The following is a 27,048-nucleotide window of genomic DNA, read 5'->3' as shown; positions in this document are numbered from 1 at the left end:
AAAAGATCAAAATGAGAGGTCACTCGACGGGCTCTAGTTTAATCTAGTTGAAGTGCTTTCATTCTTCACTGACTGGGCCAGGTGCGTGGACTAGGAACGTCAGGACAAGCTACAGTCATGTACTTCAGGCTGAGTTCAGCCAGGTTTAGTGACTGTAACCAGCAGAGAATTTCTACACGCTGAAATGAGCTACAAATTAGTACAATACACTCTCTTTTTTGTAGCTCTGCGCTTCACATCCTGTGCTGTAGTGACACTCGAGTCAAGACCGTCTGTCGACCCTGTGAGCGCCATGGTGGCCGTTATTGGGTAATCATGGAATTATTCTCCAGGATAACTCTGGTTTTGAAACACCACTTCACTGTCACAGTGACTTGGCCAAAGCAGGAAGTCAGCTCAAGATGTTGATTGTGGCGTCTTCATTGCTACTCATCCTGGACGAGAAGAACACAATGGGTCGCAGCAGAGACTATGGATGTGCAGAGGAGGCAGATGCAGTAGATCCAAGTGGCAAATGGGGGCCACAGCAGATACAAACACAGCTGATCCAGCTCCACTGTGCCCACAGCAGCGACTTCTGTGTGTATTGCTGTCACGCGTGCAGACCACAAAGATTGCCATCTCAATCACTAGATCAGTCATTATCTGTGTCTGTCCTATTCAGGCTATTCAGGCTATTGTCAGTAATCACAATAGTCCAGTAGTAGTAGAGCTCATAATCATCCTGTCACTGAGTCACTGTGCCGGCCAGAATTCCGGGGAGATGTTCAACTTGTTATACGTACTTGGAAATATTCCTTTGACAAAGGCAATCATAAACGGCATTTACTTCCCTCTTGTATTTGGAATGAGGTCTGTAATGGATGCATTCAAGCCCTGAAAGCCATTATCATCATGGTCAAGCTGCAAATGCTCCTTGCTATTGTGTGTAGATAATAGTGGTTGCGATTGCGTGGCTATTCTGAAAGTGCTTCTGCTGGAAAGGATTAGTGCTGTGTGTATTTGTATTGTTCAGTCACCCAACACACTCCACTAGGCCATGTTGAAGGGAGGACTGCCTTTCATGGTATACAGGGGGGGGGGGGGGGAGGGGGGAGAAACCGGGAGGTATTGTTAGGGAAGACAATACCGTGGATGATGATGATAATGATGATGGGTTTCAGATTGAACCATACGTGACGGAACTGATCACAAGCAGGAGCCAAAGCAGCCTGCTTCTTTGATAGACAAGCTACATGTACATGTACATGTATCTTCAGCAGTGCCCGGCTATGACCCACAGTGCTTCAACATGTACATGACACTGTGTAGTGCTAGAACAAACTGCACCGTGGTGAAGTGGTGCATATTGAGTGGTCAAAGAAGTGGCTGGCGTCAAGAGCTATCCACCACCTCTCTGTTACTTGAAGACAAGGGGGGGGGGGTGTATGTGCCACAATCGCCAATTCTGACCATTCAGCTACTTTACTCTCAAATGGCAATGAACAGAAGTAGACTGAGTGCAGTACATGTGTACATGGTGGTACATGAGCTACAGCAAGTACATGTACATATTACTACTTGACCATCATGATTGTGACTTCGTGTAGCGCTAGCACTAGGCCAGGGCTTGTTGAACAGCATTCAGCAATCACCCTGTGTCATAAACACAAGAGGTGTTGTTTTCTTACTCAACTACTTGATGTACGCAGCCCGCCGTCTTCATGTATTCTGGTCTGTAGTACGCCTGTCATCCGTGGAGCAACTTGTTCAGTTTCTTTAAGGTGCCAACCATGAGTAGGCTGTCCTTCCAGTGGCCCGTTCAAAGCCTCCCTCAAGTGCCAGGCAACGATTGCTGAAGGTTTCCTGTATGCCATGTTTATTGGCACAATGGCTTCCTGTGCTCGTTCACACGGTCACTTGTGGATGAAGTATGGCCGAGAATTTTTAGCTGCGGGTAGTTGAGGCCAGTCACTTGTGAGATACAGAATAGGAGCCATTCTGACATGGTGCATACTGCAGAGTCACGTTCAGACAGCAATGCTGCGAATGGCCGCTCGAAGCCGTGCATGTAAGTTTGTGGTACAGCGTTGTGCTCGCGGCTAGCCTTGTGGGCATGACGCGCTCAGAGTGCAAATCAAGCAGTGCCAGCAGCAAGCAATTGATTATTCAGCACCGCTGGGCCCTAAAACGCAACTTTATCGCTAACGCTACGGAGCAATTGTTCTACGGTGAATTGTTTGTTGATTATTGGCTGATCCATGGTGAATGAGCACCAATTATCACCAGCAAATCATTTACAATTACATGTACCTCCACGGCAGGGTTTTCAACCGTGCAGCGGACGCAATGTGTGCGAGTACATTTGCTTTACGGCTAGTGAGTAAACTGGTGTATCGGTGACGGAGTACATTGTGCGACTATTGCGATGGTACGTGACTTGTTAACCATGCAAACAGATGATGTCTGGATCATCTACAAGCACACCTACTCTCTTTGTTATCGCTATCCACTACAGGGTTGTTCTCTCGCAAGAGACTTCTTAACGTCGGCAGGTTCGGTCACCTTCGCCCGTGTTATTTGCGGTGGTTGCATCATGTTGATTTCTTGCTGAGTCCTAGTACAGGGTGTGTAGCATGAGCAGTCTTCACAAGCAGGGTACATACATGTATGTCATTTACATGTGATAAACAATACGAGGTACAATCGTGAAAAGGAGACGGTTTCGTTACTTATACGGCCAGTCTCACAGCTAAGGAGTGGTATCAGGAGTGATTTTACACATGATCCGTTTGGTAAACCTGTTCTTTTTTGAGGTTTTGCAATACATGTATCTAAAAAAACCGGTCTCCGTTAATTTTTTTGGGAACACACAGACAGTAGGATTCCCACTGCCGTTTCAATACGTGATATGACCATCCATTGGTGGTGGGACCACCTAAGGAGAATCTTGTCACTGTAGCTCCAGGAAGGAGTACTAGAGCTCCGATAGTTCATTCCAATCTGACTGGGGACACATTTAGATTTCTGGCCAAATAATGCTGCAGCAGTTCCTTTCGGGATGCCAAATCTGTCAGCCAATCGTCCAATTTGATGATCATATAATTTGAGTCGTCGGAGAAGTCCAATTACCCTTGAAACTGTAAATTGATATCTCCACTGGCCTCGAAGATGACGGCAACTGTGTTGTACTGAACTAACTTGTCAAGTAATTACCAGATAACAGTTAGTAGCTGTGAGTAAAGTACTGCAGCCTGGTACACCAGCACTGAAGTGTGGAAATAGATATCCAATGTGCAATGCCGACAAGGCAGCAAGTGCTCGTATCTTGTCATTGTTGACTGGACGGCACGGTGTTGTTGAAATTTCTCACCCAGATTAGCCTGTTGACATGCAGCTCATTTCCGATGCAAGGGGTCTCCAGCTGGGTCGGGCGAGGAGGTGCCAAGTCTGCTTACTCGATTAGCACAATGCTGGTGCATCGGTCCTCCTGCACTCACACCTCATTAGCAGTGCGTAGAGATAAACTACATCATGTTAAGGCATGGGGCTACTGGCGTCAAAGACCATCCCAGTGGCCAGGGTAAATCACACTCGATCATGGTGTCCTGGCTAATTTGACTATAAGAAACTGCATGGCAGGTGTCCAATAGCAGTATGCTTGGGTCGCGTCTGGACTGTGTATGCATGTAGTCTGCATTACTGATGCCTTTTCACCGCATGATATTGTTACAATGCTACCGGGAGATGCAGACGCGGAATCTCATCTGAAATACATGTAGTTGCTGATTGGCGGGATTGGCTCGCTACAGTTTCGAATGTTCTGACCATCATGACTGTACATAATGGGAGTGTGTGTTACATTTATAATTATAACTGGAAATGTGTGTACTGACTGTGTAGAGTCTAACCCCTACCATTGCCTGTACAGCACACACTGCACACACTGCACACACTACACACACTGCACATACTGCACACACTGCACATACTGCACACACTGCACACACTGCAATGGCTCTCTTGACAGACCACAATGAGCATGAACATACACGTCATTACACGTCCGCACACTGGAAATTCCCAGTTTAGTTCCACTTAGTTCTACTTCGAAGTATTTCATGGACCGTTCCCAGAGGAATAATACTTATGGTACAAATCAAGACTGAGCCTACCTCATGAGTTGCTGGTGTTGCAAATTATAGCTAATTGCTGGTGCCACTGTGAAGTGAGGTTTTAGTACACATGCACTTGCTGTGATGACAGCCCCTGCGGCCCTGCATGTGCTTGCACATCACTGATGCTGGCACTTTGAAGTGGCATCTTCTGAAGATGACACTGATGAAGGACATGAGAACCGGCATAATATACTCATCTTTCACGGTTCCATCCTTACCTTCTTGCCTGGTGTGGACACACGTTGTATGTTCTCACCCATGTGATTCTTGTGCAGGTGCACTTGCTTTGCCTAAAGGCCAGTGTACGTGTGCGACTAAACGCGGTATCAACAGCGCCTCGGAACGGACGCTATGCCTAACTGTTATGGTTTAACTTAAAGTTGGCTCATCAATGTCAAGGTGGAATGCAAAGGTATGTCAGCTCTGCCACTGCTGGAAGGAGCTTGTGTTTCGTTGTACTTGTATTTCAGCTGTACAACGCTGCTAGCATTGGCGATGTTCACTGGGTTGTTATGCGATTACAGCAGAAGTGTAGCAGTCAGTGGAGCTTTCCAGGCCTTGGCTCAACTGAGTGTTTTTCGTTTGTAAAATGCTCTAATGAAAAGTGACCACTTTTAATTTTCAAAATATAATGTGGTCTGGCCAAGGCCCGAAAGATCCGACTGCTGCTAAAACCGACCGAACCCACCATGTTTTCACTGCAAAGGAGGCATAAGAGTGGCATGCACTGCCATTGTTTGCAGTAAGACCATGATTGTGCTGCTTGATGGTCGTTCCTTGGATGGGCCAGTTTTACAGGGAGCACTACCTGCCTGGCGAAGCACCAAACCGAAATGCATACTCTAAGGGGCCGTCCGTAAATATCGAACTTTTTTCACCAAACGAATTATTTTAGTTTAGACCCAACCCCTCCCTCCCTCCCCCTCAGAACGTAAAAATTGTTGACATATACATGCATATACAACAAAAGTCGCTAGTGTGTCACTTCTCCTATGGCCATGTGCATGTATCGAACTTTTCTGAAACGAAATTGGTCAACCCCCTCCCACCCCATAACGAAATTATTTCGTTTCGTGAAAAAAGTTCGATAATTGTGGACGACCCCTAATTTAAGAAATTTTAGGTGCTCAATATTTTCGGTATGAGAGCAAAAGGCCCGGTTAGGTGAACAGAAATTTTAGGTACAGAGAAGCAGTTCCCTATTGAATTAAGTGTGTAAGTGTTTGTTCGGTGTATTGAGATTTTGGGTATGAAGCAGATGCACCAAAAGTACCGAAAATACAGATACACCGAAAATTTGTGAAATTAAAGTACTTTGAAGAGTTACATGTAGTAGTACTGTAAAGTATCGCCAGAGCGCCCCGTCTCGCCAGAGCGCCCCGTCTCGCCAGAGCGCCCCGTCTCGCCAGAGCGCCCCGTCTCGCGAGAGCGCCCCGTCTCGCCAGAGCGCCCCACCTTGATTTCACAGCCAGAGAAAGGAAAATCGTATGGCAGAGTGCAACGAAGTTTGTACGATGTGAGAATCTTAGTGTACTAAGGTCACGCTTGGCAGGGTTTTGTGTGGAGCTTGTGTCTGCTCGAAGGTACGGGTTGACTGCAAAACGTGCAATATGTGTACAAGGTTCATGTCGTATGACCTACAGACAGCAGACCACCTCCACAATGCGACCACGAAAGGATGAGATGGTGGGACGCTCTGGCGGTACTTTACGGTAGTAGTATGAATGTAATTGCACAGAGCTGTGTGAAAGAAAAGCTGGCACATCTCATGCACAGATGCCAGAGGACCACCGTTCTAAATCTTTCGAATACTGATAAGCCGTATGGGCTCTGGAAACCCCTGTCCCCAGTCCCATAGAGGTTAATTTTCTAATTTATTGATTTGGCCAGCAGTCATCACACCAAATGCGTGTGTACCTAGGCGGCCTTGCACACGGAACGTTTTAGAATCCTAAAACCTGCTGGGTAGGATAATCTTGTGGATGTTCACTAGAACACTAAGCAAGAGCACTCACTTTGAGTTCTTCAACATTTTGAAAATGTTCACCAGTAAACCTGTTGAAGAACCTGATGTGAGTCTCTTGCGGCTTACTTGGTTATACTATTGCTGATCATCACACAATCGCTCCTGTTTTCCAGGGATACAGCAATGCATTTCAGTTTTCTTCCGGCGTGTGACTACAGAGCAACACAATGCTGTTCATAGTAGAGATGATGCATTCATGCACAATGAAACAAATACTGGAGCTCATACTCTGATGAACACGTGTTACCTGGCATATGATAGTTCAGGCTTTGTGTACAGAGACGTACTGAGAAGCATCCACAGTGATGTGTGTGGGTCAAGAAGCTCCAAGTTACATGCTATACACAGTATCCAAGCATAGTGACGGATCACACACTGAAACACGGAGTGTACGTCATGCAGCGGCTAACGGGCGGTAGAAGGCAAAACAAATAATGTTGCAGGACTCAACACTTCCATGATGTAGCTGTGAGCATTATATATGGGTCCAAAATGCGGGCAGTTCAAAATGACACACTAGTAGCTGGTGAAACGCTATGAAAATATTTGTGAACAGAGCTAACAGTGCTGCTGAGATGCCGTGGTCGTAAACTGGATGGGCTTCAGAAGCGCGTGTGCAGGCCGATGTGTTTTGCGGGCCAATGTGTTGTCGGTATCCTGGTACTCTACGACTATAGCTGCTACGCGGGTGCTCAAGATCTTGTGTGCGTTGTGAAACTACTTGCCCGCCGTAGCGGGGAATGTTTCCATGAAGCGTTGATAGGCTGCAGCGGAATCAAACGTACAAACACAGTGATCTTGTATGATCCATTCGGAAATACTGAGACTCTGGCCGTTTTCAATCTGATTTCGGCTAGAATGTGCTCAACACTTATTTCAAATTCGGCATAAAATGGGTTTTGGATCAACAAGCTTGTTATACCGTATTTTCGAGAGCATGAACTTCACTTTGAGCAATCAAAATATTCACCCAAAATAAGCCGGCGCTCCTTACACTTTGGTTAGGGATGTCAGCAAACGCACTGCGCAGGCCTCTGCGCATGCATTGCGTCATCGATTTTTTGAACGTGATCGCGGCCGACAGAGAAAACATGGCCGCGGTCTGTTTGCACCGCTGGGAGTCGTAAAATTACTGTTCTTCTGTCCCCGCGACCATTCAAATCGTACGCGATACTCGAGGACCCACGTACTCACCACGTTCTCCCCGGTCGATTTCTCTGAAAGTTTGCACATCGTGAAACACCAGTATGAGAGGTGTTCAGGCCAATTTTCAAGGGATTTCCCTGGTTGGATCGTTCCAAAATCGGACTTGCATTTCTCGCTCGCGGCCATTTCTTGCGCGATGGAAGCGCCCTGCCCTGGTGAGTAACCAGCGTCGCGCTTGGTAGAGAGTTGCTGCAATAAGCTCTTCGCTGCCATTGTCAGAAGCGATGGACCATGAATTTCTTTGAGAGTCTCTGGATGCTACTATTTCTCAGCCTAGTTTTCAGCCATTCCGTGCATCTTCTTCGCACGGTTTATTTTGCAAAAAAAATAAACTGTTCCAGAGGTCTAGCCAGGATTTTATGCCAGCCGGCCAACGTTCTAGTTAAAATGCATCGTTCTGGGGGCTGCGCCCCCAGACCCCCCCCCCCCATCAGTCACGTTTCCACACAGACACAGACACAGACACACACATACACACACATACACACACACACACACACACACACACCACTACAAATCTTTCATTGCAGCTTGCATCTCCTTTCGCTTCGTCCAATTATGGGCATTCATCAGGCAGTTGTGACAATGTGACTATTTATAGGTAAATTAACAAAAATATTAATATGAAAAAGGAAGCAAACAGCCACATGAGCATGGATTATGTGTTCACCAAGGTCATGTCTGCATGCAGTGTACATAAATTGGTCATCTGACAAGACCCAGCCTAGCCACAGCCGTGTACACCACCAGAAGCAGTGAACCATGACCCAACCTGTTACATTTTGCTGACGTACTCAAGTGCATACTCAAGTGCATTTGAGCTTGAGTGAAGGCACTGAGCCTGAGTAGCCAGTGCTAGGTACTGTACTGTACATACGTACCTACGCCTAGGTCTAGGATATGGGTTGTACTCCACCATCTCGACTCAAGACAAGTGCTAGTGCAGTGCACTACAGTCTACATGGGGGTGATTGCAGCCGGCCAAAATTACCCTGTCTCAGCATTCTGCCGGCTGAGCCGGCTTTGGCTAGATCACTGCTGTTCAGATGGGCCAGGCTGACCTGCGCAGATGGGCTGCGCAGTGCGTTCACTGATATCCCTACTTTGGTGGCAAAATGAACGGGGCGAAGTTAAGAATCTAAAGATGCCGATATTTCGGGACAAAACACGGCTTATACTCTGGTGCGGCTTACGCTCAAGAAAACACGGTACATTGATCGATGCTTAACTGATCCTGATGGTGGAAAGTAGGGCAGAACGTCCGAATCAATAATGGTTCACTTGTGCCTGGAGTGATTAGTGACCTCCAGCTGGCAATGTCGCAGACTAGAGGATATATCCTTATGCACAGATATGGTACGTATTGTCGTACAAAAGTAGGTGGGAAAGAGCTAGAGAGGTGGGAAAGAGCACAAGGTTTTCGACTTATAAATTTAGTGTGTATTGCCTCCGACCTCGCGTGATTAATAACCTCCATTGACTTTGCCATCAGAGAGCCCCAGACGTACTCAGCCGTTGCAACGCACGCATACACATAATTAAAATGCTGTATGGTTGTTAACAGCACTTATTCTCACCTGAAAGCTGCGCATCGCAAGATGCATGCTGACTCTTGCACTGGCGTAACTCTACACCACACTCTGAAGTGCCACCCAGTGATCCTGTATGCATGCATACAATGTAAGTACACAACAGTCATGTCGAAAACTGAACTGTTCCAGGCTCCTGTCCAATCCACTGCGTCAGACAACGGTTATGAACCCAAAACTAACAGTTACAGTGGCCGGATTTCAAATCCAGCTAGATTGTGGCAACTACACCTTACCAAGCGCGCTCACACGCACACAGCGGTTCGCTCGCTCTATCTCTCTCACTCTACCTTTCTCCTACACACACACGCGCGCACATGCACACACACATGCACATGCACATGCACACACACACACACACACACACACACACACACCGTATTTCCGCAAATAAAAGACCGTCCTCGTATACAACGCCTTCCTCGAATACAAGGCCGGGGCAAGGGGCGATTGAAAAAATGCAAGACCGTCTCCGATTAGAAGGCCGGGCCTACTAAATGAGTCTTACAACTGCGCATGGGCAGTGCGACGGCTGCCATTTTGTACGAAACTGCAACGAAACGTGGCACGTGTGGCACATCTTCTGGTTTCTTGTGATTCCGCCATCACGCTCAAACAGTAACTGTGTAGAAGAAAATGGAAGAACGGGGGTAAAACTGTGTGGCGAAAATAGAAGACTGGGGTCAAACTGGGTTGAAAGAATGAAAGACCGTCCTCGAATACAAGACCGTCCTCAATTATAAGGCCGGGTTAGGACGAGTTTGAAAAAATAGTAGACCGGCCTACTATTTGCGGATATGCGGTACTCCCCCCCCCCCCCCCCACACACACACACACATAAGACAGAAGCATGAGTAGAAACGTAATTCCACTCGACCTTACCTGTCTGTGTTTCAAGGTCCTGCTCTCCTAGATGGACACACTCTTGAAATTGCTGACCAGCAAGGTTGACAGCACAGCAATACTGGCCAACATGGCTAGCAACGCCATTGCAGATCTGTAGTGATCTGTCTTCCAGTGTTACACTGTATACTCCACCTGTTTGAACCTGCATATACACATATATTTACATACACACACACACACACACACACACACACACACACACCCACACACACACACACACACACACACACACACACACACACACACACACACACACACACACACACACACACACACACACACACACACACACACACACACACATTTACATACACATACACACACACATACACACACGCACACGCACACACACACACAAACACACACACAAAGTCACAACCTGGCTGCGTAAAAATGTGTGGGCACTCGATATTTATATCAGCTACTCGTTTCCGGATGGAATCAGCCGGATCGGTGACAAGTTATCTCATTCCGCCATATTGCAGTGCGGGGTAGCGGTTGACGAAGATTCCACCAGACATGCTGTCTATCAGAAGACTTGAAAGGGGTAGATACAATTGATTATTGAAACCTTAGCACAGTATTACCTGGTGCAAGCGACCTCTGGGTTTAGCGACCACCTGCTCTTAACGACGACCTGCTCTTAACGACCGTTTTTCCATGCACCGACAGTTCTACACAGACACTGTGGGACCTGGTTCTAAAGACCACCTGGCTTTAACGACCGCTTTTGCTTGCACCGTGGGGTGGTCACTTAAACCAGGTTTTACTGTATTTGTATATAAACAAAGCTAGGCCAACCTGCAGACACAAATCGTTTCGAACGCAAAAAAAAAGTACTCTTATGCTTCTATCAGTTTGACCTTGAAGTGTTGTTGTTGTTACTTTATTTTACTTCACCAGAATTACAGGCAGTAGAATGCCTTCTCACTAGACCAGGTCTAGTTCTCACAAATGATGAAGAATGTGAATGAACATGCTAAAGCTAATGAAAAACAAGAAATAGAAAAAGATGAGAAAATCTTGTGTTTTATATTTTATGACGGTATTTGTATGTGAGTGACAGTGATTAAATGACAAGGGAAAGAAAAGAAAAAAGATAGAAAGAAAAGAGTAAGGAATAAACGAAGCAGATGTTTGAAATTGAAATAGAGAAGTTGAGGTATTTGAGGAGAAAAGTCAGTTTGTCGATTAGAGACCAAACCAAAAGACCAAAATGCACATGTCTGACGAATGAGTCAAGACAGAGAAAGCGTGTCAAGAACATCTGGGCACAGCAGGGCTTTGAAACCCAGAATATCTTCATGGCAACGAATATTTGCCGGAAGCCTGTTCCAATACACGCTGCCCACGAATTGCATGGACGCTCGAGATGCTGGTCCACGAACGAATGGAATTTGGAGAAGACGTGAGACCTGGCCACGTGTAACACGGCGTGTGCTTTGCTCAAGACCAGGTTCAGCGATCAACAGAAAGAAAGGCGAAAATAGCATGCTTGCATTGGAGGCAAGACATCTATGGACAAAAACAACAATCTTGAGCTTAAAATGGTGGATCAGTGGGGAAATATTTAATCTAGAAATAAGAGGTGCGGTCGGTGTTTGACGAGGGAGCTGAAACACAGCTCTGACTCCAGCCTTGCTGATCTTCCCCAAACGGTCGAGAAGCTGAGCTGTGAGGCTTGGGTAGAATGCTGCTGAAGCATAACACAGCTGGCTGTTTACCATACTGGTGTACCACGACCGTCGAGCTCTAAGCGTTAGTGAACGCCCGTGTCTCCACAATTGCCCTATGGTTTGTGCAGTTCTACGTGACACATAGTCGACATGTGGCCTCCATGACAATTGGTCGTCGACGATCACACCAAGGTATTTTGCGGTGGCCGTCGCCTCCAGTTGCTCGTTGTTGCAGAAAACATCGGGCGTGGCAATGGCTGCGCCACGAGGCTGAACGAACATGACCTGAGTCTTGCTGGCATTCATTACGAGGCCGATGTCTTCAAGCCATCGGGAGATATCAGATTCTGCTCTCGTCAGAGTTCTGCCAACAAAATCTAAGTGAGGATGGGAGAAATCAAGGATTATATCGTCAGCAAATTCTTGGTGATTGACAGTTGCAGGAAGTGCTGTGTGCAGATTACGGGTGTACAACACAAAGAGAATGGGTCCAAGAACGCTCCCTTGCGGAACACCACGCGTACAGCCAACAGAGCAAGACAAGCTGTCCAGCACCCTCACTTGCTGTGACCTGCCACTGAGGTAGTCACAGAACCAGTGTAGGGGTGCTCCTCCAATGCCTAGGGTGTACAGTTCATTAACCAGCCTCTCATGTTGTACACGATCAAACGCCTTCGACATATCAATCATAACCAAACCGGTGTACTTGCGCTCGGATTTCGCTAATAGCCAGCGATTCACTGCTAGTACCAATGCATCTTCTGTTGAATGGCGGGGTCGATATGCAAATTGAGTCATCGGGTATAAATCATTGCTGTACAGATATTCTGTCAGCTGTCTCTTCACAAACTGCTCTAGGATACGCGAAACGATAGGGAGTAAGGATACAGGTCTGTAGTTGCGGGCTGATGAGCGGTCTCCGGCTTTATGCAGGGGACTGATGTGGGAGTGCTTGAACGTGGTGGGCACAACACCACTCTGTAGTGAACTATTAATGATACAGGAAAGTGGTGGAGCAAGCACATTTGCACATTGCCGCAGGACAATTCCAGGTACAGAGTCACTGCCGGCAGCTTTGAATGGATCCACAGCTTTAAGACACTTTTCAACATCTGCAACACTTACAGGTTTGAAGACGTGAAGACTGTTGGCTGGCATTGGCCCAAGTGGCGGGTGCAGATTCTGTGGTCTGCTTGGGTCATTGACAATTTCACCGAAGACCTGGCCGAGATCCTCAACAGAAACTTGAGGTATTTGACGTTCCTTCCGTCGCCCTGTGACTGTGTTCATTGCTGACCAAAGTTTCCGCTGATCAGGTGTGTTGCACTGGGTTACGAAGTACAGGTTACGAAGCTTTCGGTCAAGCTTCCTGGCAAAAGTTCTGGCGAGCCGATGTTGCTCACGAAGCACCTCATTGGCTTGATCCTTCATGAGTCGATGGTGTAGCCTGTTGCGGTGCCGTACTGCAGATACCAACTCCTCAGTTAACCAAGGACAGATATGGCGACCACGCTTGCGCCTCGCCACCAAGGGGGCGTGCTCATCTAGTGTTTCCATAATAGCAGACATGAATGCACCTGTCATGTCATTTATCGTGCCGTTCCGAGGGAACTGATGAAAGCGGACACACAGATCAGTCTGAAACTTCTCCCAGTCGATGGTGTGGATACGGCGACTCTGTCCGGGTTGTGATGTTCGGTTTACCCCTGTCTGGTTTACAGGCAAGTGTGCAAGGATGGCGAAATGGTCGCTAATATCTCCGTAAATCGTTTCACAGGCACCAGAAATGGGTGTATTTGACAGAAACAGATCTATGGTTGAAGCCGTGTGGCTCGTGACACGAGTTGGTGAGGTGACATAATTCCGAAGATTACTACTGGATAGTACTCGGTGCAGATGTTGTGCGTTCGGAGAGTTCTCACAGCTGTAATCAATGTTGAAGTCTCCAATGAGAACGGTAGATGCCTGAGAGCCTTCCATAGCAGCTTCTATGTTCTCTTGAAGAGAGTCCCAGTACGGCACTGGTTTGTCTGGAGGACGGTATCCACACCCGACAAGGAGAGTATCAGCAGGACATCTGACTTCCAGCCATACAATCTCTAGCTCAGCAGCTTCCAAATCCATTCGTTTTCGGACAACCACAGACTCATGGCAGTAAATGCCGACGCCACCACCTTGCTGGATGGGGCGGTCCTTCCTGAAAAGTTTGTAATGAGGAATCGCCAATTCTCCATCACCAACATCGGGTTTCAACCAGGTTTCTGACATACCAAAGATGTGCACTCCTCTGGCCGACAGGAACTCCTTCACCTCATCCACTTTCCGTCTGATGCTGCAAACATTCAGAAATGAGATTGTCAGCATTGACCTTTAGATTTGCTGCGGGTAAGCACTCCATCGTTGGGATCGCTGGTCGCTGACTGATCTTTTGGTCCGTCAGGCTTCTGCATATCCACTGAGTTCCCAGATCCAGGGTACTTGTCAAAGTTCCATTTTCGACTGTAGTACGGAGATGGCCAAAATTCCTTTGTATTTACAAGTTCAATACTCGTTCTGTTGAGAATGAGTCGGGCTGAGTGACCTTTCTCCTTGGGAAATAGCGTGCAATCATGGATTCGCACCTTCACGCCAACCTCTTGTGCCCTTTGTTGTACGTATTGACAAAGGGTATCTGCATCGCAATCCTTCCGGAGGTTGCCCACAAACAGAACAGCCTTCCTTCCTGTTGGCTTCTTGGTGCAGATCAGCTGCCATAAATTGCTGCCTTCCGCATCCTCTTCAAAAGTAGGGAGCATTCTGGAGAGTCCTTGTTTGCCAGGTTTTGCATCAGTTGGAGCATCTGGGTCCATTTGATGCACCATGGACGCTTCAGTCACGCTGGTATCTTGTTGTTCAGTACGTACAACTGAGGAGCATGGTTCAACCGAATCTCGCACTAGTTCCTTTTGAGGACAGCCAGCTACGGGTACGGGTACGCCAGGGCTGGAAGCTGCAACTCGCTTCTGTTTCTTCTGGGATGATTTTTGCACCGAGGGAGATCCTTGGCGTCTTTGGCCGCCATTGTCGTCTTGAGCAGACTGCAAAGCCGTCATCTCGTTTGTGAGCGCTTCTACCTTCCGCGTAAGGTGGTCGATACGATTTAGAAGTCGTTTCTCCCTATCCTCAGCTGCACTGCGGTCTAGCTCCAGTATCTCAACGATCTTCAGAAAGTAAGATTTCTCCATACTAGTACTCTGGTTTGAACTTGCCGATTCAAAGGTGGGGGACACCAGATCTGCCGGACACTCGACATCTACTGGCACGCCTGTCGCCATAGCCCAGGACAGTGTTGTACCTGGCATGGGACGGTCTCTACACAGCTAAAAAAGCCCAAAAACACAGGAGCGTGGGAAACTGCTTCCGACCTACACTGTAAAAAAAAAAAAAAAAAAAAAAAAAAGTGTACATGACTGTACTCAGTCAGTGTTTATATGTAGACAGGTGGCTAAGATATGTAGGCTGCGTATAGTGCTCTTAAGCCTCTATGTCCAGTGGACAGAGCCAGTGATACAATTCACAAACAGCAACAGCGCGACCAGGTCCCTCCCTGCCGTAACTCGGGGTTTCGTGTCTGAGAACACTCACCAGACCGCTCAGAGTGTGTTCAATTGTGTCGATCATTCATAGCGTTCCCTGTAATAAGACGACGCCGTCTGTAGGGGGTTCCCCTATTAAAATAATAAAATACTACTACTACATGTACTGCTACTACTAGACGGCATGTCGTCTGTGCTGTGTATACTATGTACGTACATGGCTGGCTGTTGCCAGGGAGACGCGCTGCCCGGTGTTGAATGTGCGCGAGTGTGTCCAGCGCATGGACCTCTGGAAGCGAGGGTTGTTTACTTCGCACGTCAGCTTCACACAGGACGCGCTGGAACGGGAGCGCACCAGACGATTGATCACTGTACGGCGGGACAAAACAGAGACGCAGAACACAACACGTTGCAGTTGGAGTAGTCAGTAGTGCATGGTACAACACGGAACAGTACGGAACAGTACGGAACAGTACGGAACAGTACGGAACAGTACACAGAACCACTGCATTCGAATCTTCGCTTCATGCTGATTAAGTCGTATCTTCAAAGGATCAAGGTGATTAAACGCCGCGGAGACAACTTTTGCATTGTTAAGATTAAGGTGATATTTTTTGAAACTCGGATGTTGAGCCATAAATAAATGTGGAAGAGAAAAAGACATATGGATACGAGTTAAGAGTAACTCTCCATCACTGTAACATGATACTATATACACTAGTTATTGCACTTTCTGACTGTATATAGTATCATGTTACAGTGATGGAGAGTTACTCTTAACTCGTATCCATGTGATATTTTTTATTAAGATTTAAATTTAATACACTCTTCTTTTCGGGGCACCACACTAACCAAGCGGATTGCATTGTTACAGTGTAACCCAGAAGTCTTTTCTGGGTGTTGCCGCATGTAACAAAACGTCTGGCTCCAAACCGGCACACGAACCTTTTGGTGTTTCGTGAGCCTCAATTCGGCCCAAATCGGGCTTTCGAAAGCCAGTGAGACTATTAAATTTGAGGACTGTAAGTAGCACATTATATTGGTGCTTCTATTCGTACTAGTAGTTTTTTGGAATTCGGTCTTTACACAGGGCTATAATGTGGTCCTGATTGGACATAACATCCAGAATCTCTCTCTCTCTTTCCCTCCCTCCCTCCCTGCCTCCCTCCTCCCTCCCTCCCTCCCTCCCTCTCTCTCTCTCTCTCTCTCTCTCTCCCTCTCTCTCTCTCTCTCCCTCTCTCTCTCCCTCTCTCTCTCTCAGACTGTCAGGCACCTACGTAAGCTGAAGCTTGATCAACCTATACTATTTGCATTTGGTTTTTTTCCTGATCTTCTCTTTCTCATTTCTGTTGCATTCTCAGATGCTCTCATAAGTCTATCATTCATAGTATACCCCCTTGGCCTGCACAGTCCATGTCGATTCCGAGACCGAAATGGCCGGAGGAGTTCACTGCGCCTGACCAGCACAGCGCTTGTAGCACCTACTACTCCTTTGTTGTCTTTGTCTTTTGTCTTTGTCTCTTTTACTACCCCTATTACTTTGTAGGGATGTGCACATAGTATTAAAAAAATCAATTTCTTCACAATACTGTTATTGCTATACGATCACAATGCGGCATTGTGTACAGCCCAGTATAGTGACGGATACTAGCCAAGGTTCATCACCCAGTACAATATAACCTGGCTAAGGCGACTGTACTCAAGGGACTTTCAAACAGGTGGTCTCCTCATCTAGGGTCATTTGACTGGAAAATATCTTGTGGTCCCAGTTGCACTCGTAGTGGTCTTCTTGGACAGGTGGTCTTCTTGGACAGGTGGTCTTCTTGTACAGGGTGGTCGCCTTGACAGGTTTACCGTATTATCCAGGAGTGTGTAGAATCGTGATCCCTATTTATCCGCACTCAACCTGTGATGCCCCGCACCACTGTAAGTGTAACGAGCCTACATCCCTCTCTGCTCACCTCACAGTGTCTCACACACGGCCGGCACACGATCGCTCTTACCTTGAGGGGCAGGTGCGTCAGTTGTAGGTTCCTCCAGAACTGTACACACAATACACAACACACGCACACCAAGCACCCAACACCCAACACTGAGCAATCATGTTCATCTGCAGTAACAGACCATATACACAGCCAGAGGCAACAACTAGAGCGCACCAGTGTCCAGTGCAGACTGATCAGTCACTGACTGACCGAACGGCAATTCAGCCACAACATGGCATTGACCAGCAGACAGACAAAGAAAGACAGACGGACAGATGAACGGACAGATGGACAGGCGGACGGACAGACAGACAGACAGACAGACAGACCAGTTGCCGACCGACCAACGGACCACACAACCGAGCAGGAAACTCAAAGAGGAATAAAAAAATTGACTTGAGTCTTGTATAGTAGGTGATTGGCTCACCAGACTCGCAAGTGGGTGCCCGTCCTGTCCACATTCCTGACGCATCGCACTGCCTACTAGCATCACCGCCCTGCAGTTCATGTGGCGGATCACAGGCGTACTCGGCTATGCTATCCGTGCTGTATCCATTGGTCAGTGTCACATCACCATTCAATGGCGGAATGAGCACTGGACACGAGACTGTGGCTGATGGTGTCGCTGCTGGCGATGCTGTGCTCGGCTCTGGGGAAAGATATTTGAAGAAAACCCCAAAAAAGTGAAGAAGAAAACAAAATGTCTGCTCAAGTATCTCTGTTGCAAGTGCTTTATGCAACTATGGTGGGTATCAGAGTGTGCGTAGCTTATGACTTTGACCTATGAAATGTTTTTCACTTCTTGAACTTTCTACTTTTTGTGCGCAAAGAACAAAAAAATGGTATGAAAAGTGCAACAGAATGATAAGGAAATCCATACCAATGTTTCTGTTGACAGGCTGGTGTATCCATGTGAAGGGCTTAGTGATTACGAACACTGACAGCCTTGTGTATCTCATGCCTTGGAGAAACATGATTCAAAATGTGCATACTGATATGGCAAGGATGAGGAATTCCCCTTGTGGCTGTCACTTTCAGCTCTGCTGATAAGACTTAGGAATAGAAACAGCTAGCTAGCGGAGACTGCGCACAGTACTGTCGGTCGCCGAAGAACTGAGAGAGGGGGGGGGGGGGTCAGTCTCCTAGCCTAGACCGTTCTTATTATCATGTATTACAGTCTATGCACAGTTGGGTCACCGTGTATTGGTATGCTTTGCTTGATGGAATTCTAGCCTGGACATTCTCCGGCGCGCCGTTCTTCAGCGCCCGACTACTGTACTAGTGGATTAAATGGTTTGATTATCTCACCTGGTGGTGCAACGCTTGTGCTTTCCGCAACGATGATGGTCCTCTGCAGCATCTGGCCCTCGTCGTTGCTGGCGTGGCATCTGTAGACACCGTTGTGCAGCGCGGCCGAGAACGGGCACACTCTCAGAGAGCCGTCCGCCAGCTGCTGGTGGGCACTGGTCAGCTGAAGACGCTGGCTGTTGCGCCACCACGTGGCCTGTACACAGTGGTGCAGAGAGAGAGAGAGAGAGACGGACAGACCAACACATTGACCAGAATGTCATGGTAAGAGTATGAGCGCTTTCGTTAGCTAGATACCCATCAAAATTGTGTTAGCGATTTCATTTCCAGCACAATTTGCATGTAAATACGAGGAAAGAAAAGTTCAAACCCGACAGTAGTACAAAGACACGGATACACATTGACTAGAATGTCAATTTAATAAGCGTATGATTACGGTACTTCTGCCAGCTAGTTACTAATAATGAGAGTTCCGATGATGGTGTGAAAAATTTCATTTCCAGCACAGTTTGCATGTAAAGCAACGTAAAGTTCGCACATCCGCGTTACCACCGGCTATGCAATTGTGTTGAGAAATAAGTTTGTGTGTACATAAGAGAAAACAAATGTACCTTCAAACTTAACAATAGTATAGTCATACTGGTATGTATCCGGTACTTTATGCTGAAGTTTCACTCAGTGTCAGGCCTGTCTTACCCGGTCTGGCTCTTCAGGTTGTTAGGGTCCAACCAAACGTTTTGCCACCAATATGTTTTATAGGCCAGTGAGGCTAGTCATGGTTGCAGAAATGCATACTGTGTGAAGAGTTAGGGCAGGTCCGGACCAATAGAACAAGGTTTCTGCTGCTGCAGTGTATACCAGAATGGTCTGAAAGCCCGGTGAAGTATAGAGGGGCTTGGTCTTCTTACCGTCGGGTTTGTTCTACCCTGGACCGTACATCTCAGAACCATACAGCCATTGTCCTGCAGCTCCGTCAGCGGGCTGACCGGCACAATTCTCAGATAGGATGGCATTTGGGGCGCGCCTACACACCATCATCATAACACACATACACATACGGGAGAAATCTACCAGTGTAAACGTCACAGGCCACTGTTCAAGTGCTATACCATTAAATGGTATTTAACAGTTAGCTGACATAGGGGACACTTAGCTAGGATTAGTTGAAAGGACAGAGCAGGCAATGCAAAGGAACATACGGAGAGTGTATGCCAGTTTAATGTGACATACACTTGATTTGTAAGTGCCATTTTTGAGGCAAGCGTTTTGCTCAGCATTAGAGTGAGTCTGGATCAAGTGTACCCACATTACTGCTGTAAACCAGAAAATAACTGGTCCCGTAAGTCTTTCAATATATCCCAAATCGTGGCTTCGGTAGCGTTCATTTTCAGTGTCGGTCGACTAGGCATGCTCCACACGACTTAGTCCTGGTGCAGCGCTACATAGGACTGGTAGCATGACCTAGTTGCATTATGTGTTGGGTATGCATTGTGTACACCAAAGTTGCCAAAAATAAAACTCCACCAAACATGTCTAGTCTTACAGTATGTCCCAAATCCTTTTACCCATGGGTACGTCTCAAGGGTTCCATTGTGTAATGAACTGTGCTGCTATAATTATAATATTGTGTTACTGTGGCAGTACCGGAAGGCATCAATACACGCATTTGCCACTGTTAGTAGTATTAGGAGACCACGGTTATAGGAGACCCAGGGTTGATATTAGGGCTGAAAGGAATATTCGAATTATTCGAATATTCGAAATATGCAAAGCGGAAAAAGAATAATCTTCGTTAAAGTAGAATAGGAATATTCGTAAATGTACAGAAACTCGCCTTTTTGACATCGATCAAGGTTATTTGGTGCAAAATATAAGTAGGCTTGCCTTTTTCGATGTGCTATAATCAGCAAGACACATGATTCTTCAAATGTCTCTCTTGTAATTGAGGTGTATGCCAATTAATGGTCTATGGTTACCATGGATAAAACTAGGTATCCATGGAAATTGCACGGTTTAGAATATTCGGAATATTCTTCGTTTCGCATGTATTCGGAAAAAGAATATTCGTTCGCTTCATTGAGCATTCGTTTCAGCCCTAGTTGATATTCAATGTCGATTCCGAAAAAATTATGATACGTGAAAAGACTTGAATGAAGAGGCAGAACTGTCAGCTTACGCGTTGGCGCTTGCGTCTCAACTACAGCGATACACTGGGGCTTGATACCGGACCAGGTGCCGCCTGGGTTGCAACTCTGCTGCCTATCACCAACCATGTCGTAACCGGCATGGCACATGTATGTGATGCGTGCGCCGACAGTCAGTCCTCCGGAGATCATTACGTTGCCGTTTGTTGGGTTGCTCGGCATCGGGCAAGACATTTCTGAACAGACGAGAAAACGAGCGACAGTTTTTTTACAGACAATATGACGGCTGCTTGAGAAATAATATGCATTGGAGTGTATGTAACAGCTGGATTCTCTAGAATACGCACATAATGCACAAGAGGTTCTCCCTGCCCTTGCTCCCCCCCCCCCACACACACACACACACGTACTCTATGCTTAGGACCCCATGATCTTGTCTCTGCCCCTTGCTACGGGTCTAATCACGTGAAACGTGAGTGCTGGGAATGTCACGTGACAATTCCCCAGTAAAACCCGCCATGCCATATGATTTGCTGAGAGTTGTAACATGACCACGGTCTATACTATGTCACATGACCACGGTCTATACCATGTCACATGACCACGGTCTATACCGTGTCACATGACCACGGTCTATACCATGTCACATGACCAATGCATAAGAATACTACTACTCCATGCATGCATGCAGTGCACAGGATGCAGTGCATGCATGCAGTACAGTCACGTACCTATGCAAAACAATACTAATACTAATACTGCATGCATGCAGTACAGGCACGTACCCATGCACTGCTGCCCATCACCAGTATAGCCGGGATTGCACTTGCATACGTATCCACGCAGCGTCGAGAAACAGCGTGCCATCGGGTGGCAGGTGTGCTGGCCAGAATCACACGGGCTCTGCGGTCTGCCATCGGCAGTGGCTGTGCGAGATGAGCAACAAAAAAAAACAAAAACAAAAAAGAACGGTTCACTGGAGGCCGAGTTTTCCGCATCCATAGCAACGCCGCCACCATATATGGGTCAAGGCACACACATGCACCAGTTTAGAACTTACTTCAGATAATACGGAGCATCAGCAAATCGAATTTTCGATTTGATTATTTCGAATGGCAAAAAGAAAGTCGGAGAGAAAATTCGAATGAAAAAGAGGTACAGCATATGTAGCGCAGTCCAGTATTTTCGAATCGAGTTTTTTTAGCTTGAGCAGTTGAGGACTGGGATTTTGAGATGTGCAATGGCTGCGTTTGTTGCAGAGCAAGTCGATTTGTTGGATTCGCTTCTCTTCCTTGAGTTCGCTGAAGGTCATCTGGACCGAACGGAGTTGCTGCTGTGTTTCTTATTGCCTTTGGGGATGACGCGAAGCGGCGGATGCTTCATCCGATTCAGGCTATTGGCGATAGGATCTCTCTTGGAGACCCCTAGAAAAGGCGGATCTCGGCCGAGCTCCTCCGCTATCCCTTGCATATCAGGAGACCCGCGGACGAATAACTGAGGGTGGGCCCTACACTGCCGCAGCAGAATGAGATCCATGGTAAGGTCGAACCTCAAATAATTTATTTGGCAACACTCTCTCCCTGCGGGGAACTCACCATAGACGCAGATGCCGAGACAACGCCAGCAGGGCTACTGCAGTACTGGGAGCAGGAGGCATACCGGGGCTGGTAGTTGGTGACAAAGCCATGATTCCAGGATACTTGAAATGAAACAAAAAGCACACTAGTCTTGACAAAACTTTTCACAGTTCGAGAGAGAGGAAAGCGTCAAGAAGTCCGGTTCGACTGTGCCTTGTGCACTGACATGTACAACTATGACTAGTACTTCAGTATTTAGTAAGAACTAGTAGCTACATGCGCAAGTATGAGTACTCGTAGTGCGCCGTGTACTAGAGCACGCGCAGAGCATTCGAAAAGTATTCAAAAAGTATTTTCTGTTTGCGGGCATTTTTCAGTCGAACAAAGCCCTAGTTTCGACTGATTGAGTGCTTTTCGTGACGATTCTCGAATTTCACTCGAATATTCGATTTGCTGATGCTCCGTATTAATAAGCCTTGATGACGTAAGCAAAGCAAGTGATCATACTCCGATACTATGGCTCAGTGTAGGGCCAGTGCTTAGAGCAATGTCAGGCAATGCATGTATGTGTCAAAGACAAGACCAACAGAAGTCCCCCCACTCCCCACCCCCAAATGAACCAATATCTTCTCTAAAAAAATATTGATATTTGTGGACGACCCTTTAGTTTATTTGGTACCCTTTTAAACAACTGGTATATCAGTTCGAATGTGATTTCAGAAAACACAATGCATTCACGGTGCAGTGAAACGTATTTTTCAGATGTCCAGTAGTAGTATACTTGCCAATCTGTACATACTTTGTGAGACGCAAGCTTTCGCTGAAGAAAGTATCTGCTCCGGCTTCGCGTGTGCTCCAGACGCAGTTGTGAGTCAGTCAAGTGTTTTAAAAGTGAGTCGGCAGGAAGCGGGAGCTCCGACGTTCAAAGCCGACACTTTCTTCACCAATTACCGCCGTTGTCGCAACATCTTACTTCGCACAAGCATTCTTTGAATAATTGCTGTTGGTATCATACTTCTTTTTAGTTATCATTATCTTTATGATTCTGGCACGTCACGGTGGGTGCGATGTACCACATCATAGCATCATAAATTGCATGTATATAACTGCTCCTTTGCAAACTTGCACACCATTGCATACCTGATGAGGGCAGTTTTGCCGAAACGTAAAAATTGATTGAGAAAGGAGTTTGAGTTTTGCAGAGTGAATGGGAAGAGAGCGAGTCTGCTCTGAAACCTTTTTTCTAAGCATTTGCTGTTAGGAGAATATTCTACATGTATTGGTTTCCATACTCACGCTGTTCATCGTCGTCATCTTCACACGTGTTTGGCATGGCCGCAGCGCGCACCAGTTCCTCTCCCGTGGCTCTCATGTAGCCGCGGCAAGTGAACTCGCCACTCAGCTGCGAGCAGACGTTCTCTTCGCTGGCCGTGGCGCAATACATGAGTGTGCCGTTGGGCCAGGTGAAGACGTTGCGGCTGTCGTGGTAGATCTGCTGTGTGTTGTGATGCCACCTAGAGAGTAGAGTGTATGGGAGTGTGCAGAGAGACAACAACTATGTTTCATCACAGTAACTGTGCCGGTACGAGTGTTTCAGTGGATCTGGTTCGCTTTCTACTGATGGTCTGGGACTCAACATACATGTATAAAGATTGCTGCACCCAAAACACGCGTTGTGTCTAATATAGCTCCAGAAATCCACACCTTGCTATACGTAGAGCACTGATATCAAGCAAGTCACCACTCTACCAGGGTGAAACTAATAAAAAAATAATAATAATAATAAACTTACAATATATAATAAACTTACTTCGATAATTATAACCTACAACGTATCTGCAGTGGTCATAAGAACCAGTGTATGTAAGCAAGGTGCTCTATACTGAAGGTGCTCTACACTGAAGGTGCTCTATACTGAAGGTGCTATACTGAAGGTGCTCTATAGTACTGAAGGTGCTCTATACTGAAGGTGCTCTATTGAAGGTCAGATGCAGTGTGTTGTAGTAGTAGGTTTTGCAGTGTGTTGCACGGTCGTCAGGAGTTATACTTCAGAGGCTCGTAGCATGTCATACCTTGGGAGCTTTTTACTGAAGTTTTGCTTCCATTCATCGACTCCTATTCCATGGTACATTGTACATGCCCCACCCCACTACCCACTCCCACACACACCCTCCACACCCATCCACCCACGTACAGAATGATGTGGAAGCACATCGCAAACCGTTTCAGCTTTCACTGCTTTTATGTCAATGCATACCTGATCTGGTTGTCCTGCATGGAGGCCACGGGCAGCGTGCAGTGGACAAACAGACACTGCTTGGAGTGCCATGTCAAGCGCCGTGTTGGCAAGCATGGGCCACTGCCGCTTCCTGAACGCACAGGGGAAGGGAAGAGAAAGCAAACACGCATACAAATTTAGCCCCGGGTCCTCTCTACAAATCCAAGAATGGATGCTGGGAAACAGTGTATGCCGTAATGTACAGGTTGGTACATTTAGTCATGATTATACAGCTTTATGAAAACAAAATCACCGGCAGCGTCGAACCATCAGTTGAAAACCATGCCCCTCAGTGTGCACTAAATTTCACCAATATTGATTTTGGATCAAAATGACTTTTGAGAGACAGGGAGGGAAAGAGATGGAGGGAGAGAGACGGAGGGTGGGAGACGGAGGGAGAGAGACAGGGAGGGAGAGACAACAGGAGTGGACATATCCCCCGGATAATATCGGTGTGAGAATCGTGATCTGCACGTGCACGCCGTTGCCTCCTTACCTTCCACGACGACTTGCAGGTAGCCGGAGGAGAGCATTCCGCCGGGCCGTGCTGGTGTACACGTATACACACCCATGTCACTCTTGTACACAGGGTTGATCTGCAGGGTGCGCGTGGACTCGCCGACCAGGCTGATGCGGTTCGTCGGTCTCAGCGGCGTGTCGCCGTGCATCCACACCGACGCCACCGGCTCACCGTCCTGTCAAGCAAGCATGCATCGGAGGTTAGGCGATTACATCATCAGTTGAGAAGGTTTGGTGACTTTTTTACTCTGCAACTCGGATCGCTAAAATATTTCACCGCGGATTGGTCCAGATTCAGAAAACGCTAAGATGCGTACTCGCTAAAATTAGCCGTTGTGCAGTACATCATCCGTTGAGATACTTTGACGAAGTCTCGGCACAGCCGGCTGCACTTGCACTACTGCAAGCGACTCGCGCTGTATACTTTGTGCCCATAAGCGAACCCGCTGAGAAATCACTCGCATGACCTCGATTGGAGCGCATTTCATGGCGATATGAATCAGTTTCTGAGGCTTCCTGATATAACGGAAATATAATGCGAATACATTTTTGAACTGCAGCATGGTACATGGTGGTGATTTTGTGATAGAATAATCATGTAAAAATCAAAATGCTTCAATAGTTCATGCCTTCCTAAGATTGAGGACAAACTCACATGTCCCGTGATGCTGCACGTTGCCTTCATAGCCCCACAGACCTGTGTACGCGCTACTGGAAGATCGGGATTCACTGCCAGGGCGCCAGCCTCCCCTGCACACATTCATCGAACAAAATGAGAACAACGTAGATCAGCCCATTCAGTCGTATTGAGCATTGCTCACCCTCACGCCATAGCTTGGATAATTGCCGGTTGTATGATTCAGTCATGACCTGCAGGGTGCAGCGAAATGATAAGCAGTCAGTGTGTAGGTGCAGATGCTGCTGGGTGCCTTTTCAACGCTTTGCGTACTGTGTCATCTCTGCAGAGCTTTGCAATGCTTTGCACATTTCCGGCAAGAAACCCGGGAAGTAACAGAGGATCCACTGCACCAAGCATCATACACAAATTCCCTTAGAGCAAGTGTGTGTAGAAACTATTACAAACCCCAATCAGAAACAAATAGAATCGTCACGGGATAAATCCTACTTGGTGGTCTTGGCCAGAACGCGGTTGTGGAGTATCGGATCATGGTGGCACCTTGGTACTGTCCAATGTACACCAGATAGAAGTTCTCAGCAGGCACAGTCACAGGTCCTCGTGCCCATTGATTCCTTAGGTCATCTAGATTGCCGATCTGTTGACGGGACAGTGAACAAGACACAGGAAATGACCACACACGTCCGTTGTGGGCTCCACTGGCTGGTATGGTGAGGCTAGAATTCACCTCAACAAGACAAGAGGCATGCGAAGCGGAGATACATGTATTCCCATATCAAAATTGTAGCATTATCTCTTTGGTTAACTCAAAAATTCTATACAACAAACAGTCAGACCTCGCATAACCGCACGAATCCGTTTTCCAGAAAAATATCCGGATAGGCAAGGGAACGGGATAATCGAACACACATACTGTGTGTATTCATGGCATGTGCTGTAAATTGGTAACCAATGATTTTCTTCCGGATTGGGAGGGATCCGGATAAACGAGGACCGGATAAGCGAGGTCTGACTGTACATCCACAATATACGTGTACAGGTAAACCTTTGCTACATTGTTTGTGACGAGCGCCCATATCATCTTATCCATTGCTATTATTAGGTTTCCGTGCCATCCTCTTGCACCAATGGCATTGGTTCCCCCATTGTATCCACATGTTGTTCCCGGTTCCCGTCCTTGCACCAATAGCTTTTGCTCCCCACTTGGCATGCTACCCAATATCTATAATGTTTTCCCCATCCAACACTCTCTTTCTTCAATTCATGATCGTAATTTCACAGACATGTATTCTTTCTTGCCAAGAAGAATCTCCTGGAGGAAATGTAGTGTTTGTTAGGTTTACAATGGTCCCCACCATGGTAATAGGTCTGGGCAGATCCACAGACTAAACTTACGTCCACCTCTGCCAATCCTGATCCATTCACACCGATCAGCTCCACACGTCCCAGCCCCAGTCCCGAAGAC

The 27,048-nt window shown here is 47.0% G+C and overlaps 1 protein-coding gene across 1 annotated transcript in view; it reads right to left on the bottom strand.

The window, feature by feature from the left end:
- Positions 1 to 6,336: 6,336 nt before the first annotated feature.
- LOC135822608 (uncharacterized) overlaps positions 6,337 to 27,048 on the bottom strand; it is a 43,165-nt gene continuing 22,453 nt past the window's right edge. The window contains exons 9-24 of the mRNA XM_065335423.1: positions 26,979 to 27,048; positions 26,073 to 26,220; positions 25,602 to 25,696; positions 24,924 to 25,122; positions 24,407 to 24,518; positions 23,446 to 23,663; positions 21,358 to 21,498; positions 20,605 to 20,808; positions 19,337 to 19,452; positions 18,429 to 18,624; positions 17,548 to 17,769; positions 17,139 to 17,177; positions 15,353 to 15,504; positions 9,861 to 10,026; positions 8,967 to 9,050; positions 6,337 to 6,947 (exon numbers count right to left, since the gene is read on the bottom strand). Of these exons, the coding sequence (XP_065191495.1) occupies positions 6,901 to 6,947; positions 8,967 to 9,050; positions 9,861 to 10,026; positions 15,353 to 15,504; positions 17,139 to 17,177; positions 17,548 to 17,769; positions 18,429 to 18,624; positions 19,337 to 19,452; positions 20,605 to 20,808; positions 21,358 to 21,498; positions 23,446 to 23,663; positions 24,407 to 24,518; positions 24,924 to 25,122; positions 25,602 to 25,696; positions 26,073 to 26,220; positions 26,979 to 27,048 (2,209 nt within the window). The 3' untranslated portion in view covers positions 6,337 to 6,900. The remainder of the gene's footprint in view (positions 6,948 to 8,966; positions 9,051 to 9,860; positions 10,027 to 15,352; positions 15,505 to 17,138; positions 17,178 to 17,547; positions 17,770 to 18,428; positions 18,625 to 19,336; positions 19,453 to 20,604; positions 20,809 to 21,357; positions 21,499 to 23,445; positions 23,664 to 24,406; positions 24,519 to 24,923; positions 25,123 to 25,601; positions 25,697 to 26,072; positions 26,221 to 26,978) is intronic.

Source organism: Sycon ciliatum, chromosome 8 (genome assembly GCF_964019385.1).
Source record: "Sycon ciliatum chromosome 8, ocSycCili1.1, whole genome shotgun sequence".
Classification (NCBI taxonomy): domain Eukaryota; kingdom Metazoa; phylum Porifera; class Calcarea; order Leucosolenida; family Sycettidae; genus Sycon; species Sycon ciliatum.
Note: the sequence above shows the minus strand (reverse complement) of the source record. Positions and strands in the feature narration are given on the sequence as shown.